Source organism: Numenius arquata, chromosome 19, assembly GCF_964106895.1.
Source record: "Numenius arquata chromosome 19, bNumArq3.hap1.1, whole genome shotgun sequence".
In the NCBI taxonomy this organism is placed as follows: domain Eukaryota; kingdom Metazoa; phylum Chordata; class Aves; order Charadriiformes; family Scolopacidae; genus Numenius; species Numenius arquata.
Window position 1 is genome coordinate 12,432,418 of NC_133594.1, and position 15,059 is coordinate 12,447,476.

The window sequence follows — 15,059 nt, forward strand, 5'->3', positions numbered from 1 at the left end:
GCACTCAGCCGCTTCCGTATGGTCTGGAGTCCTGGGGCGCCGCGGCAGCACCGCGCGCGGGCCCCGGCCCGTTCCTGCCGCGCGGCCCCGCACAGCCCGGAGGGAGGCCGCGGCAGGCGTGCGGCTCGTGGCAGCTGCCCGTGGAGCAGCGGTTGGAGCTGGCCGCGCTGAGGCGCTCCCCGCAGGCCGGGCATGGCTGCGGAGGAGTCCCGCTGCCTGCTAGGTTACCCTGGCTCCGACTCCTGCCCGAGGTGAGCGCGGGCGCCACGACCCGCCGCTCTGGCGGGCTCGGGGACAGCGCTGACTGCCCCGGAGCCTGGCCGCGGCGAGCTCCGGGCCGGGCCCTCTGTCGGGCCCTCCCGAGCGTTACCGGCTCCGGTGAGGGGCCGGAGCTGGGGCCGGAGGCGGGAGGTGGGGGCGGTGTGATCCTTGTCGGCCTCTCCTGCTTCAGAGTGCAGAACACGAAGCTGTACCTGGCCGCGTTCGCCGCTGTCCTGGGACCGCTCAGCTTTGGCTTCGTGCTGGGCTATAGCTCGCCTGTTATACCAGAGTTGAGGAAAATCAACGATCCTAAACTAAGATTGGACAGCAGCCAGGCCTCGTGGTTTGGGGTAGGTCTCTGTATGATGTATTGCCATTTTGTGATTTCACTTGAAAGCATAGGTCCAAGAAGATGCTGTTTATGTGATGGGGCCATACTCCTCTTAAGAACGGGGGTAAATGCAGATCTGGGTAATGAAATTCAGTTGTGGTGGTTTTTTTCTGTGATTGATTCAATTTCTTCCCGTATAAGAGTGCTGCTACACTCTGAAAACTCAGTTAGCATATGCTAATAAATGCCCCTATTATTTGAATGTATTTTTGGTGCTAAAATGGCTTCTAACCGTTCTTGTGTTTCTCAGTTGAACCTGTTAAGGGATCACAGAAAATAAACTTGTGTAATCCATCAACGCAGGGAATATATATGTTTTTTTAGATATAGGCTGGACTTCAGTTTAGTCAAGATAACAAACTCTTCGGGACCTTAAAACAGTTTGAGGCCTGTTTGGTAATGGACGGCTTTGTAGACAGATTAAGAAACAGCTACTGCTGCTTTTTTTCCTTCATTGAAAGAGCTTTTTATGTAATATGAAAATTACTTGCAGTTCAATTGTGGTGAGTAGTGCTTCTTGACTGTGTTTTGATTAAGAAGTTAATGTTTCTTTTGATTTTTCAAAACACCTGCATATTCTTGCACATTTTTTTAGAAGCTGCTACTTCACAAGATTTTAAAAGAAATTGCTGTTGTTTATTTATATGTATGTAACATTTTTTTTCATTTGTTTTTTGAAGTCAGTAGTAACATTAGGAGCTGCTGCTGGAGGAATACTAGGAGGCTATCTTGTGGATAAAGTTGGGAGAAAGCCGAGTCTAATGCTGTGCTCAATACCATATGTTTTTGGATATATAGTTATTATATCTGCTCAGAACGTTTGGATGCTTTATTGTGGACGAGTGCTGACAGGATTAGCCAGTGGAATTACTTCACTTGTTGTTCCGGTAAGTAAGACATTTTTCTGGGGGTGTGTGCATGCATGGTTGCTTTTTTGTTTGTGGGGTTTTTGTTTCTTTTTCTATAGCAGTATTATAGGTGGCTTAGGTGAAATAACTGAGTAATTAGCCACAGCAGTTTGTGGATTTAGAAGGAAATAGTTTTTATAAAATTATATGTTGCTTGGTTTTAATCATGAAGAAAATCAAAATAAAATAAGTTTTGTTTCTTCTAGTGGCACTTCTGTGCTATGATTCCTGAGACAGTCATGTGATCTTTCAGATTATTAGTCTCTTACTTGATTGCTTCTGTTTATGTTCTATTATAGTCTAGTAATTTTTATCTCTTAAATTTCCTCATAGGGGGCACTTAGTTTTGGTGTGGGTTTTTATTTCTATTACCAACTGCTTTTAATTCTTGTTTTTCACCAAACTCCTTGGTTTTGCAAATAAACTATGGCTGCTTACTCATCCTAGAGTAATGCCAAATAGTGCTTTCTGATTCCATTTAGCTGTTAGTTTCTGATTATTAACTTTTCCCATGCATTCAGGAATGCAGTAGGGAAATTGAGATAGTTCATTCTGTTGTTGTCTGTCTTCTCTGATATTATTTAACCTTTTGGATCTAGCTGAACAAGTAAGAGTGTGAAATCAACCATCTAGAATTCAAGTTTGTTTCTTTTCTGGTGGTTCCAGCATTTCTAGCTTTTGAAGTGAGATGCAAACTAAAAACCAAAGGGTAAGGAGCACTCGTAATGAAGTATGGAATAAATGCTTGTTCTTTATCAATCTAGATGGTTATAAAAATAAAATTTAAAAAAAAGGTTCAGGGTGGTAGGGTATAAATGATAATTTTGTGCAACTTTCTCTGTTGTTGGAAGCTTGGTTGCTTAGTCTGTTGTGTTAATTCTTTGGAGGAATTCTGTCTGCTTTACAAATGACTGCTTTCTCTTTGTTTCATGGAGCTGAGGTCTAAGTTCCCAAATGTAAAGGGCTTAACACACAGCCAACAGTGAAAGATCTGTGTGACTGTGGTGATGAGGGAGGAGACTATCATATGTAATACCAGGTTTCTGTACCTTTGAATTATTCTTGAAATAAGGATGACTTATTTTCCTTCCAGAGAAAGTAAGAACAGAAATGATTAGAAAGGATTGTACGTATAAATACAAGGGATTTCTGTTTTATGTATACAGCTAAACTGTAGGTGTTGACTTGGGGCCAATATATTAAAAAATAGCTGGAAAGTTTAAGTTGATCCCAAATACTGGTTGAGGTGTGATGCTGTTCATATAATCTGTATTAAGATGAGCTGTCAGTTTTGAACTTCATGGAGAATAAAATAATTTGCGCTCTTTACGTTGAATTAAAAATTTAAAACTTTCCATGCAAACAGTTTTATATGTGGCTTGGACTACCTGTTCACGCAGACTGTTCCAAGCTCTAGACTGCTTTGTGATGATGCATTTCTTGTTGAATACGGCTAACAAAAGAAACTCTTGCTAATGCAAGTTTATTCACCTTTAGGATACTGATACTGCATCATCATTCTTCTGGCTTAGGTCCTCCTTTTTTTGCAGGGTTTTTTGTAAGGCCAATATACATTTCTGAGATGGGTCTTTTCTACTTACTCCATTTTATTGAGGCTATTTTAAAGGAAGGGAGTTACTAGGAAATACATCTGTGGTTTTTTTTTAGAAATTAATTACTCATCAAGTCCTTGATCCAAAATTGGATAGAAGTAATTATTAGATGTTTTCTCCCTATGTTTTAGGTGTATATATCTGAGGTATCTCATCCTAAAGTCCGTGGTATGCTTGGCTCTTGTGTTCAGTTGATGGTGGTGACTGGCATACTGGGAGCCTATGTTGCAGGTATTGGGGTTAGGGTTCTAGGTTACAAAAAAGAATTAATGCATGTAATGAAAGAACTGCACTGAAGAATTGAAAGTAAATGTTAATTTGTTTGTACAACTAATTGATGTTTATAGTCCTCTTTCCTTCATTTTTGTTACCCAGGAATTACACTAAAATGGCGCTGGCTGGCAGTGTTGTGTTCTTTTCCATCCTGCATAATGCTGCTGTTCATGTCCTTCATGCCTGAAACACCGAGATTTCTGCTGAATCAGAACAAACGCTCAGAAGCCATAGCTGCTTTGTGCTTTTTGCGAGGACCACACGCAGACCATGCCTGGGAATGTAGGCAGATTGAAGCTGGTGTTCAGGAGGACGTGATGAGAATCTGATTTACTCTTTTAAAACTTCTTGTATGGAGATAACGTCTGAAAGCATATAGTGCAATTAAAAGGGTTTTACCAAGGCTTAGTTAATAGCCTCTTCTACAAATGGTGGTCCAAACTGTTCCCTCATACAAATGAAACTCAAGAAACGAGATTCAAAGAATCTTTTTCCTCTACCTTTTAGCTGCAACTGCTATCGCCGTTGGCTGCCATCAGTGAACCTGAGTAGCAGTCCGGCTCATGATCTTGATAATTATATCACAGCTATCTAGTTTTTTTGCTTTATTTGGCAATTTAGTAGGATTGCTCAACACCTCTAACACTAACTTATTGTTTGTGTTGTATGAACGCATTTTCTCTTGCATCTCTAAAAGCATCATTTAGTTTCTTCTGAGATATGTGCTTAAATAAGCAGGTCTAACCATTGAAGTTCAGTTTCTGCGAACCACGGATTCATTCATGTTAACTTTCTCTACTAAGTACTGTCTCTAGAACCTGAGAAAGGAGGGGAAAATGTTTTTCTGGCATTCTCAGATATCTTCAAATGTAAACATTTTTACTGCTAGGGCACTTAGTTTTGCCAAAGAGGGGGAGGGGTGCGAGTGGGAAACTTCCCGAGTTTGAACAGATTGAAATGTTCTGAGGAGGCTTTGTGTTCGTGATGTTTTTATTCTTTGATTTAAAGATAAAATTTTTCACCAATTCCATTGCTTAATCTTTTTAACAGGGACTGAATCTCTCTGAATTTAAGAACCCCTCAATCTACAGGCCACTTCTTATTGGTGTGGCTCTAATGTTCTTCCAGCAAGTAACAGGCATTAATGCAGTTATGTTTTATGCAGAAACTATCTTTGAAGATGCAAGCTTCAAGGTAATTAGTGTGTGTTTCCAAACTGAAAAATGTATATAATAATTTCAGCTTGGTCAGTGCTATAATAAGTCTGAAACACATAACAAACTGTCTTGATAATGATCCTGCCTGTGTCATAAATAACAGGGTTTGGGTTTTAGTGGGCTATCTTAGTTTTGTTTCTAGATGCCCTCTTGACTGTGTTACTCTGGCATACCTGAATGTTCTGGAGGTTTTTTTGGGGAAAGTATGTTGTATTTTGCTAGTCTGAAACTTTGATACTGATAGAAATTCCTATTATAGTCATCTTCCTATAAAAATCTTTTTTATTAGAGTTGCAAATGCAGTGTTTCAGAGGAAGTGAAACTCCAGGGAGGAGCTGTGGCTTATTTTAAAGTTTATTAAGAGACTGGTATGTTGTCTCCCTACGCTATTAATTTATGTGGCGTAGTTTGTTTTCAGATTCAAGAAATAAATGCATTTGTAGTGCTTGACAAGTGATCCTCTTATCAGGCTGAAAGAGCAAATTCACCCTATTCTTTTATATTGTTTCAGGACAGCAGAATGGCTTCTGTTGTTGTGGGTTCCATACAAGTATGTTTCACTGCTGTGGCTGCACTTATCATAGATAAAACTGGACGAAAAGTGCTGCTTTACATATCTGGTAAAACATGTTACTGAACTTTTTCAGCAAGAAAAATTACTATATAGGACCAAAAAAGTGTCTTAACTGTTGGGGGAATTAAGTATTGCAATTTATGCTTTTTTTTTTTTTTTTTTTAGTGGTTTGCTTTATATTTATAATTTTACTGTAGACTTTAACTCGTAAGAGGAAATTACCATGTTATATATACATTGTAGTTAGAACACCTTGAAACTCTATATGGCTATCTTTTTGTCTTCTTACTGGGCCAGTTTTTATTTTGAAATAGCTATGTCACTGAGACAGTTCTTAGTACTGTGATAATTTTTCTGCTTAATAAGATCCAATGTCATGATACATTCCCATGCCCAAGTTGTCAACAAATGGCTATTTCAAAGTAATTTCTCTGTGGCTGCTGCTACTTTCATGGCACGCTGTGGTGTTTAGTTATACAAAGACTGTAATTAAAAAATTTAACTCTCCAAGTAAATGTGCTAAAGAAAACAAATTCTGTTTGCTGCAGTTGTGCTGCACACTCGGTAGTAATGACTGCTGTCAAGACTATATTGTTTGGCTAGTGTTTAGAATGCTTGTCTAGCATCTTTCACTTGTAAGGGCCAGTGTTTATTTCCAAGAACAGTATCTTCTAAGAAACACTTCTGTGAGGGCCAGCATATCTTATGTGTGGCTAACCAACTATGTTCTGCCTCTTGGAAGAATACCCAAGTGGCAACCAATAACAACTTGGTTATTGCTTACTTTTCAGGGATAACCATGGCTCTCAGTACAGCATTGTTTGGGCTTTACTTTAAAATTGTCCTTCTAGATCAAAACAACTCATCAAATCCTGATGTGTGGGTCACTCTAAATTCAGCATCCCCAGGAACAGAAAGCAGCATCTCCTGGCTCGCAGTAGTGAGCCTAGGGCTCTTCGTCGCTGGTAAGTGGTACAGGCTTCTAAGTAGCCGTTACACAAAACTCAAACTTTCAGATGAATGTGACAATTTTGTTCCATTTTTCCACGTTATTGATGAATGGAAATAAGTTGTGTCTTTCACAGACCTTTTCAGTGTATAATGCAAAGTTGAGCTGAGTGTTCACAGCCCCGGTGAAAGAGCTAGCAACTTAGTTAAGCCAATGCCCTGGAAAATGAATTTATACCTCCTTGTACTAATACTAAGTAGCAATTGCTCAAATTGCTCTACAGTTGTGAAAAAAGCCAGTCTTTGTTAGTGTCTGAGCCATACTAAATTCTGTGATGGTACAAGGCAGCAGTTGTTAGAAACAAGGTCGGTTTTTAAGCTTACCTCTTCAGAGACACTGTGGCAAGAAGTTCTGCTCGTTAAGAATATTCTTGTAATTAATTTGATGTGAAATGCACTAGAACTAGTTTATCATGCTGCCCCAAAATAACTTATTCTCTTTCCTTCTCATACTTCATACTGTTTTACTGGAATCATCCAAGAATCTATATAGAGAAAACTGCATCCCCCTTACTTGATTAATCTGGGCATCATTCAGCCTTTCCTTTAACATGTACTTAACTTGCATTTATTCTCTTCTGTTTCTAATTGCAGGTTTTTCCCTTGGCTGGGGTCCTGTTCCATGGCTGGTGATATCTGAAATCTTCCCACTTAAAGCTAAAGGCATATCAAGTGGTGCTTGTGTGTTAACAAACTGGGTTATGGCCTTCTTGATAACCAAAGAATTTAATGATTTTATAGTAAGTATTGTAAATTTACGATCTGAAGTTTCTTGTAACAGGGAAATGTATTAAAGATGCTCCTGAGGGAGCCTTGAGCCACAGTCTTCTGTGGCAATACAGAACTGTAGTTGTACAGTAGTGAGTGGTAATAACGTGTTTGGTTTTTTCCTCTCCCCCAGGGTTTCTTAACATCCTATGGCACATTCTGGCTCTTCTCTGCCTTCTGCTGCCTCAATGTAATTTTTACAGCCTTTTATGTTCCTGAAACAAAAGGACAGACACTGGAACAAATTGAGGCTTACTTCAGAAGATCTTAAGCCTGAGGCTTTTTATATGGATATGAAACATTCATATGAATTCTGGTGCTATGGTTGAAACTAACTGCATCACATAGCAGACATCTTAGTTACTAAACTTGCTATCAAATGATTTTAATGAATTTTGTAAAATCTGAATTCTGTTTTTTAAGAAAGTATCTATGGGGGTCTGCATATACTTCTGCGTATTCCCTATAGCAAATCTCCCCTGTGCAGGTTTGGACATACTCTTTTTCTTAGATTCCTGTGTTCTTTTCAGCTGGTGCAGACTGACTGTAATGGCCAAGTAAGAGTGTTAAATATATTGGCCAGTATCTTCTTTCTAAGATGTAAATTCAAGTCTAATTTTGTAAATAAATAAATTTCCTTGCTACACTTTACCTTTTCTGTATGTCACACGCTACCGTGAAGAAGTGATGGCGCCTGCCTAATATTTATTTCAGATGGCAGTACTTTACCTTTGTGTTGTTGCTACTATTTCTAGGATGCCTGACCATGGAATAAGTCTTGGTCCCTGCTGCAGATGAATGCTTGGCTTTCACGGGCGTTAGTGTTAAGTTGGCATTATTTTTCCTATTGCTGTCAAGTTGACTAGGAATGCATTTAAATCACAAGAAGGGTATAGTTCTTAGGAGAATTCAGAAATGAGCATTGCTTTTTCAAAAGGAATTACAAGGCCTTGGTGACAGCAAGAATATGCTCTTAGCCAGAAAAGGAAAAAAACCACACCTCTCTTTTGTAGTGTTAAGGGGTAAAGTTCTCCAACTGGAGCAGGTCTCTGAAAGTCTAAAAGATGCTTGGAAACACAAACCAATGCTGGATTATAGTCCTTGTCAAAGACAGGTAATGCTTGAGACACAAACACCAATCTCACAGGTACGATACACCGCTTCAATGAATGACATCTCTGAAACAAAATTTCTAGAGAACTCAAATGGAAACAGTAATCCAGAGCTGTCTGTGATAGTGGACTATCTCCTGTCTTTTTAATTTCTTGTCTGATGAACCAAATTTGTAAAAGCCATTAGTTTTGCATGTGCAAAAGAAAGAAGTGAGGTCAAGTTTATGGTTTATTACACATGAAGGAATAAATCAGCTGTTACTCCTTCCCAAAGGTGATAAATGGCACTTAAAACAGTTCCAGCTGTGATAGGACTGTTTCTATTTGGATGTCACATCTAAAACACAAACCATACACACTATCACAGGATGTTAAAAACAATGGTGATACATTGGTATTTAAGACAAGTGATAGATAAAGAATTTTTGATGACAAACTTAGCAACAGTCCTAACAATACGCAACTATTACAAAGCAGTCTGCTAACATTCAAAGACTTAGTTAAAAACTGACGTTCCAGGCTGATAACACTTTTTGCATAAACCTTTAGAGACGCAGTATTTTCCATTCAACCAGATAAATACTTAATAGAGCCATAAATAAATACGCAGAAAGCAATCTCTCAAATTTTATCTTCATGTGCTAGTATCATGGTTTCCAATAGCAAGCAGGACTCAGTTGCAGGCCAGCAACCAAGTGAAGCAGGCAGGCAGTGGACAGGCCAGTGAAGCTGCTGTGCTCAATTTGTACAAGTGAAACTACTTTCTAACCTGCATGCAGGTACCAGTGCTTGCTGCATACTGTCATGTGAGCTTTCTCCTGTGTTTAGTATTAGGTTCTCAGGGTATAATTTATTCTTCCACAAAATCAGGCTAAGCCTATCTGAGAAAAATACTGCTTTAACAGAATTAGCAAGCACTGTGCATATGAACCATGGCATCAAATTGTTAATGACAATAGTATGATACTTATTTTCATACACACATAGCACAAAAATGATTCCAAAATACCTTATCACTTGCAGATGGGACTTCCCCCCCTTCCCCCGTAAGATCACATTACTTTAGATTACTATATATGCTTAGGACTTTTAATCCCTTAAAACTTGTGGTAGAATTTACAAATATATACACATATATGTATATACATACATATATGTATTATAAACCAAGTCCAAACCCAAATGGTTGTGTGTCTCAAATGCAGACTAAGCTCTGAGTAAGCTGCAAGCACAAGTTCTAGATCTACACCTTCATGAAAACACATGAGCTTGAATCTGTGGCTTGGTCAAATACACATAGAATGGCAGAAAGTAAATGTCAGGAGCAGCAAGTGAGCATGCATAACTGGTTATGAAATAGTGTTATATTTCATGTGGGTGCTCCCTGTCCCCTGCCCTAATAAGAACTGGCAGGGGGGGTTGGAACTCGATGATCTTTAAGGTCTCCTCCAACTCTAACCATTCTATGATTCTGTGAAACCTGCTGCTCATTCTGGGTGCCACTTGCATCCTGTATGTTATGCATCGCAAAAACCAAAAACAACAAAAAAAACCACCTGCAAACACCAAATCCCAAGAACCCAAACCAACCAACCAAAACAAACCCCCCCACCTCAACCCCAAACCAGGAAAGGACTTTAATCAGACAGGCCCTACTTGTTCCTTGCAAACCAGGAAACTGAAGGTATCCATCCATCCAACCTAGAATCCATAAATAGCACCTGGCCTTTTCAAACTGCATGAGGGTCTTTATCTCTCCTTAGAAGGAAGCGTTTTGTTACTTTCAAACATTTATAAAATTTATGTGTACTACATTGCCACTAGAAAAAAGAACTGGACAAAAATGATTGTTAGTCTGCAACAGTTCCTAAAGCCCAAGCTCTACAGACCTTGGGAAGGGCTCATCAAAGCCTCAGCCTTAAGAGCTGCATATTATGTGTGTGTCAAAGAATTAACTTGGCTTTTGTGTCTCCAGGATCTTGAGTCCTAGTCACACTTCACAGCTGTAGTGATGGTTTAGACGCATGCCGTAATGGAAATGCAGGAGAAAGGTGATGAATAGCTCAAAATGTTACATCCCCATTTTGGACAGAAACAAAACGCAAGGACATGGCACTGATGCTGTTTTGAATGGAGGTGCCTGGGTGTGGGTACTGTGCAGATGGTCTGCAGTGGTCCCTTCCAACCTCAACTACGCCGTGATTCCATGTGTCATTACCCATACTGGTGAGGAAGCACAAGTACGTTTTAAATTAACTGCCTGTACAGTCTAATGCTTGCACCGAAATAAATGACATTCCTATAATTTAGTCAGATAAAGGCATAGCGCTGAAGTTACAATACCATTAGCCCAAGGGATTAAGAACCTTGCCTCCATCAACAAATCCAGGATGCTGGGATAGAAAACATTTGTTGCAGAAGCTTCTTTGTTAAGAGTCCAGAACAACTGGACTCAGTTCACTTCAGCTTTGCTTGATAGCAAGTGTTCAGCTTGATGACAATTCTTCCTTCACAGAAAGAATTTCTTCCATCCATCTGTAGCAAGATTTTTCAGTATTCCTATTGGAACAACGCCCATCTTAACATAGCTGTAGATTCAAAGGTTATCTTTTCTCTCACCCCTGAGATCATAAGCCAACACCAACAATGCAGCTAAAGACAGCTTTAACTTAAGGTGTGAAAGTAGGATGGGTTGTGCTTAAGTGGACATGACTACAGTTTGTGCCCAAGACTACTTTCTACGGTTTAACGAGTAGATGCGTGCACATGCTGGAAAAGCAGAAGGGAAACAACATGCCTCTAAGGCTGGAGTGAACATCCATCCCAGGAGCCTTCCAACAAGCCTTGTCATCCGACGGGTCTGAAGGAGGAGAGGTTGCACAGATGTATAAAAACCTTGTCCTTTAGAAATGATGCACAAGAACTGCATCACTGCTACCAGCTGGCTTTTGTTTTGATTTTAATTAGCAGTCTGATTGGTATGGATCTAAGACAGTATTTTGAGAGAAACAATGGCTAGAAGCTAGTTCAGAGGATGCCAACTCATGACACTAAGAGGCATGTAACGCATGGCAGTCTGATGAGACTGTTGAGAGCCCACAAAAACCACATCCTTCTACAGTGGGTATTTGTCCAGCTGTGCCAGCAATTTTACATTATTATGGGATATTTTGTCTTTTGATACAATAAACGTGATAAAGACTTTCACAGAATTTGGTTCTTGTGGCTTGTGTCAAATAAAACTGGAACATTACTACCATGTTCTCTGCCTCCTACCTATACTTTGGGCTGCCCTCATACAGTGTATGTAGTAAACTACATATACATGAGCCTGAAGCCTCAGCTACCATCTCCAGGTGCCTTATAAACCAAACTTATTTGGCCTGATCCCTCCCTACTTCTTTTGCTAGGTCTAACATTAACCCTACATCCCTGCAAGGCACTCTGATTAATTACAGAAGCAAAAACTCAAGAAGCAGCAGCCTTGTTAAGGCACTTACTGAATACATTAGGAATGAAGACAGGTAATTTTTTCCCCGGGTTCAGAAGCTTCCAGTCCTACACGCGTAATAGTCTATTAGGTCTGGCCGTTCCCATTGTGACCTGTGTAACAGCTTGCACCTGACCCATTAAAGTCAAGGTGTATTCAGCTGGGACATGCAAGGGAGGCAGTTGCTAGGCTTCCCTCCTCAAACTATACCAACATCCTATTGCAGATAAGTACCGTGAAGATAGTCCGATCTGTTTTTGTCTAGCTTAAGCAATCAAATTTAATCTGGACTCCTTACAGTCTTTTTGCTCTTTGTTAGTATTTGCCAGATGTCATCAATGCTGTGATTACAGGCAGACCTTCAAAAGTTCACAGACACACACACTCTCTCTTACTTTACAGCAATACTCTATAGCCACCACTGTGGTTCTGGTTAAGGAAAGTATCCCTTGCTTTATGGCCCCCCCTTTCTATAATCAAGTCTCGGTTATGATGCAAATGTCACATCAATATGCACCCTGACCACCATCATAGCCAGTGGTCAAGCGCTTTCTGTCAAGCTTTCTTCATTCTTCTTGATCTCCCTAGTGCTCCATCTCTAAGGCTTGTCTTTCAGGTTACCGAAATACGTGTTTGTTCAGGTTCTTCCAAACAAGTTTTAAAATCTCCATATACTGCTTCAACTGCTATTGAACCAGGGCTTAGTCATGTTAAATCATGCTAGAATAGCACAAGTGAACACCTGAAATATATTTAAAATCTGATATCCTAACAGCGCAAAGCGAAGTTTCCAGTTAAAACTGTATTTTAACTAAAGCTCCACTTTTGCAATACGCTGGTACAGTCTTCAAGAACACCCACATAACTGAAATGAAATACTGCACTGAGAAATCCATTTATGGAAAAAGGTGGTGCTTTTGCTTTCTAAAAAGATCTAAGTGCAAGCAGCACTCCCTAAAGTGCATTCGCTAAGTCCACAGAAGTGTTTACAACTTCCAGGAGAATAAGCACCACGTGATACTTTCAGATTGATTTTTTTTAAACCTTAGCTGCCCAGATAATAGGACAGGATAAATTAACACATTCTCAAAAAGTATTACAAACTCTTGCAAAGACTTTGAGCTGGCACTTCCTTTTAAATGCTTATCAAGGTTCATCACCACACATCTATGAGTACAAAAATACTGAAACAATAGTAGCCACTGGTTAGTACTGCTTCTGCTCCTAGACTAATTACTGCAGAAGGCATTGCTTCTTTTGTTGATCAGCCACTCCAGTTGAGATTAAGACATGATTCTTTCAGGTAAGGCCTTGCATCTTTTCTTAGGTATATTATATACAATAACTTGGGCAAAAAATATGTTGCAAAAACAGTTTTACATTCAGACAGACCCAAGCAAAAGGCACACATCTCCAGATGGTCATGCTTGGACAGAAAGTGAAATCATGACACATGAATGGTATTATGAAATAAAATCAAGGATACAGAAATATTTCTACATATAGAACAAGAAATACTTGCTAATAAAGCTAAAATCAAAGCCTGGAAGCATCACACTTTCATGAAACAAAAACAAACAAAGAAAAAACCCCAAACAAAACAAAACCTTTTTCAAAATACTGTTTAAAATTGATTTTTGCCATACAGGAAAGGATTATTAAAAATAATTAAGCTTTAAACACGAAACCCTGCCTTTAACATAAAAAAAAAAGTCTAAGATGACTATTTCATCATAGATAACTAGCTTCTTAGCAGTGAAATTTCAGTCTAGATCCAGTTAGAGAAACATGATCATCTGGAATAATGACTTACACTATTGATGCAAGAGCAGACAACAGCTAATGCTGATGCCTGCATAGGAACCTTTGCGTAGTCAGAAAGGCAGGCAGTGGGTGGCTCTTCTGCCTATAATGGGAAAATCTGTAGGTACACTACAATAACAGTTCTCCAGTAGACAGAGAAATACAGCTGTTTGGTTTTTTTCTTCCAATTCTTAAGGAATATTTTGAAAGTTTGTGTTTTCTATAAAAAGTCTCTTTGTTCAAGGATTCTTACTACCAAAACAGTTTCCAAGTTTCTCTACAAAAAGTGCATGGACAGGCCAGAGCAAAGAAAGCAGCATCTTCATATCTTACCTGATCATTATAGAACATCCTTGATTCTTCAGTGAGCATACCACAGCTGCATCATTTCAAGGAGAGACTAATGTTTAGAAAGACCTTGCCTGCAAGCCTTGTTGTTTTGTTTTGTTTGGGTTTTTTTAAATACTGAAAAACCAAAAGGAGTGATTGATGTTATGGAATAACATATGTTATGTTAGGAATTTTACCTCTCTCCATGTCTCACATGACATACACTGTTGTAAAACAACTCATGATAATAATAACAGTAGTTAACTTAGCTGAATGTCGTTCAGGTACTTCAAATTATAAGAACCTCAGAACAAGTAATACTTTTTATTTACTTCAGTTTCAGCCTAAATCTCTCATTGATTACATACTCTTAGAATGCCACAAAAAGTAATGGTTCATTAACTGAGAAAAGAAAACATACCTATGTCAAAGATATAAGCATCATCAAATCAGGCTGAGCTAGCCAGAACAACACAGGTTCTATAAAGATTAATCATCAATACTTCCAGCCACATTTTACCACCAGAAGCAGTGTTTGTGACATTCCCATAGAGCTCACAGAGTTGTAAGAAAGTGTGAAGTAAGGAAGAAAGGGTTTAAGACTGTCTTCACTTCAAGTCAACAATGTCTTCATCATATAAAGAAATCAGCTGAAATGGATAGCTAGATGGTGAGCTCTCCTCCCTGTTTACTAAAGTATTGGGATCTGAACTAGTGGAAAGATGATGTCCTTCAGAATAACTTTCAAATGAGCCTGAGATTATCCTGCAAAGAGGAAAACAAAAATTACTAAAAAAAATATACAGATCAGAGCAAGTAGGATCAATGGCTATTTCTAGATTCAATCAAGTTATCCTAAAGGCAGAGAATACCATTAAAACTTGAGTTTCTCTCTGTTTTACTCTGCTGAAAATTATCAAAAGGCAATGTTAATGAAGCCCCTGCCCAAATAATTTCCAAATAGTGAAATAAATCAAATATGGTTTTACATTGCAGCAGATTTTTTTGTTTGTTTTGTTAAACTCAGTCTGCTGCATCTTGGCTGAATTCTACCATTACTCTACACAAACACAGATCATGAAATCAGTGAAAACAAGAGAATGGCCGTGGGGTCAGGTAAGCAGAGCCAAACAGACAAATGCTATGGTGTTTCTTTGCAAAATTTATTCTGGAAATAGCAACACAAGAGCATATGAAGAAAACAGCAAGCGAGCCTGCAGAGTGCAGATCTATTTGTCCAAATCCTAATGACAGGCTCAACTGCAGCAGGTCCCCACAAAATCCCATATAGTCTTTCTTTGCTCATTAACA

General features: G+C 39.1%; 2 protein-coding genes across 3 annotated transcripts in view; one reads left to right on the top strand and one right to left on the bottom strand.

Annotated features, from left to right (window-relative positions):
* The first annotated feature begins 10 nt into the window (after positions 1-10).
* On the top strand, positions 11-7,655 carry SLC2A8 (solute carrier family 2 member 8). Its single transcript, XM_074161035.1, has 10 exons — positions 11-251; positions 452-611; positions 1,333-1,539; positions 3,305-3,404; positions 3,549-3,760; positions 4,497-4,640; positions 5,175-5,283; positions 6,029-6,202; positions 6,840-6,985; positions 7,147-7,655. The coding sequence occupies exons 1-10, from the start codon at positions 193-195 to the stop codon at positions 7,282-7,284; spliced, it is 1,449 nt and encodes a 482-aa protein (XP_074017136.1). The 5' UTR covers positions 11-192; the 3' UTR covers positions 7,285-7,655.
* A 5,956-nt stretch (positions 7,656-13,611) lies between these two features.
* GARNL3 (GTPase activating Rap/RanGAP domain like 3) overlaps positions 13,612-15,059 on the bottom strand; it is a 43,037-nt gene continuing 41,589 nt past the window's right edge. For both annotated transcript variants that reach the window (XM_074161145.1, XM_074161146.1), the window contains exon 29: positions 13,612-14,513. In XM_074161145.1, coding sequence (XP_074017246.1) covers positions 14,357-14,513 — 157 coding nt within the window. In that variant the 3' untranslated portion in view covers positions 13,612-14,356. The remainder of the gene's footprint in view (positions 14,514-15,059) is intronic.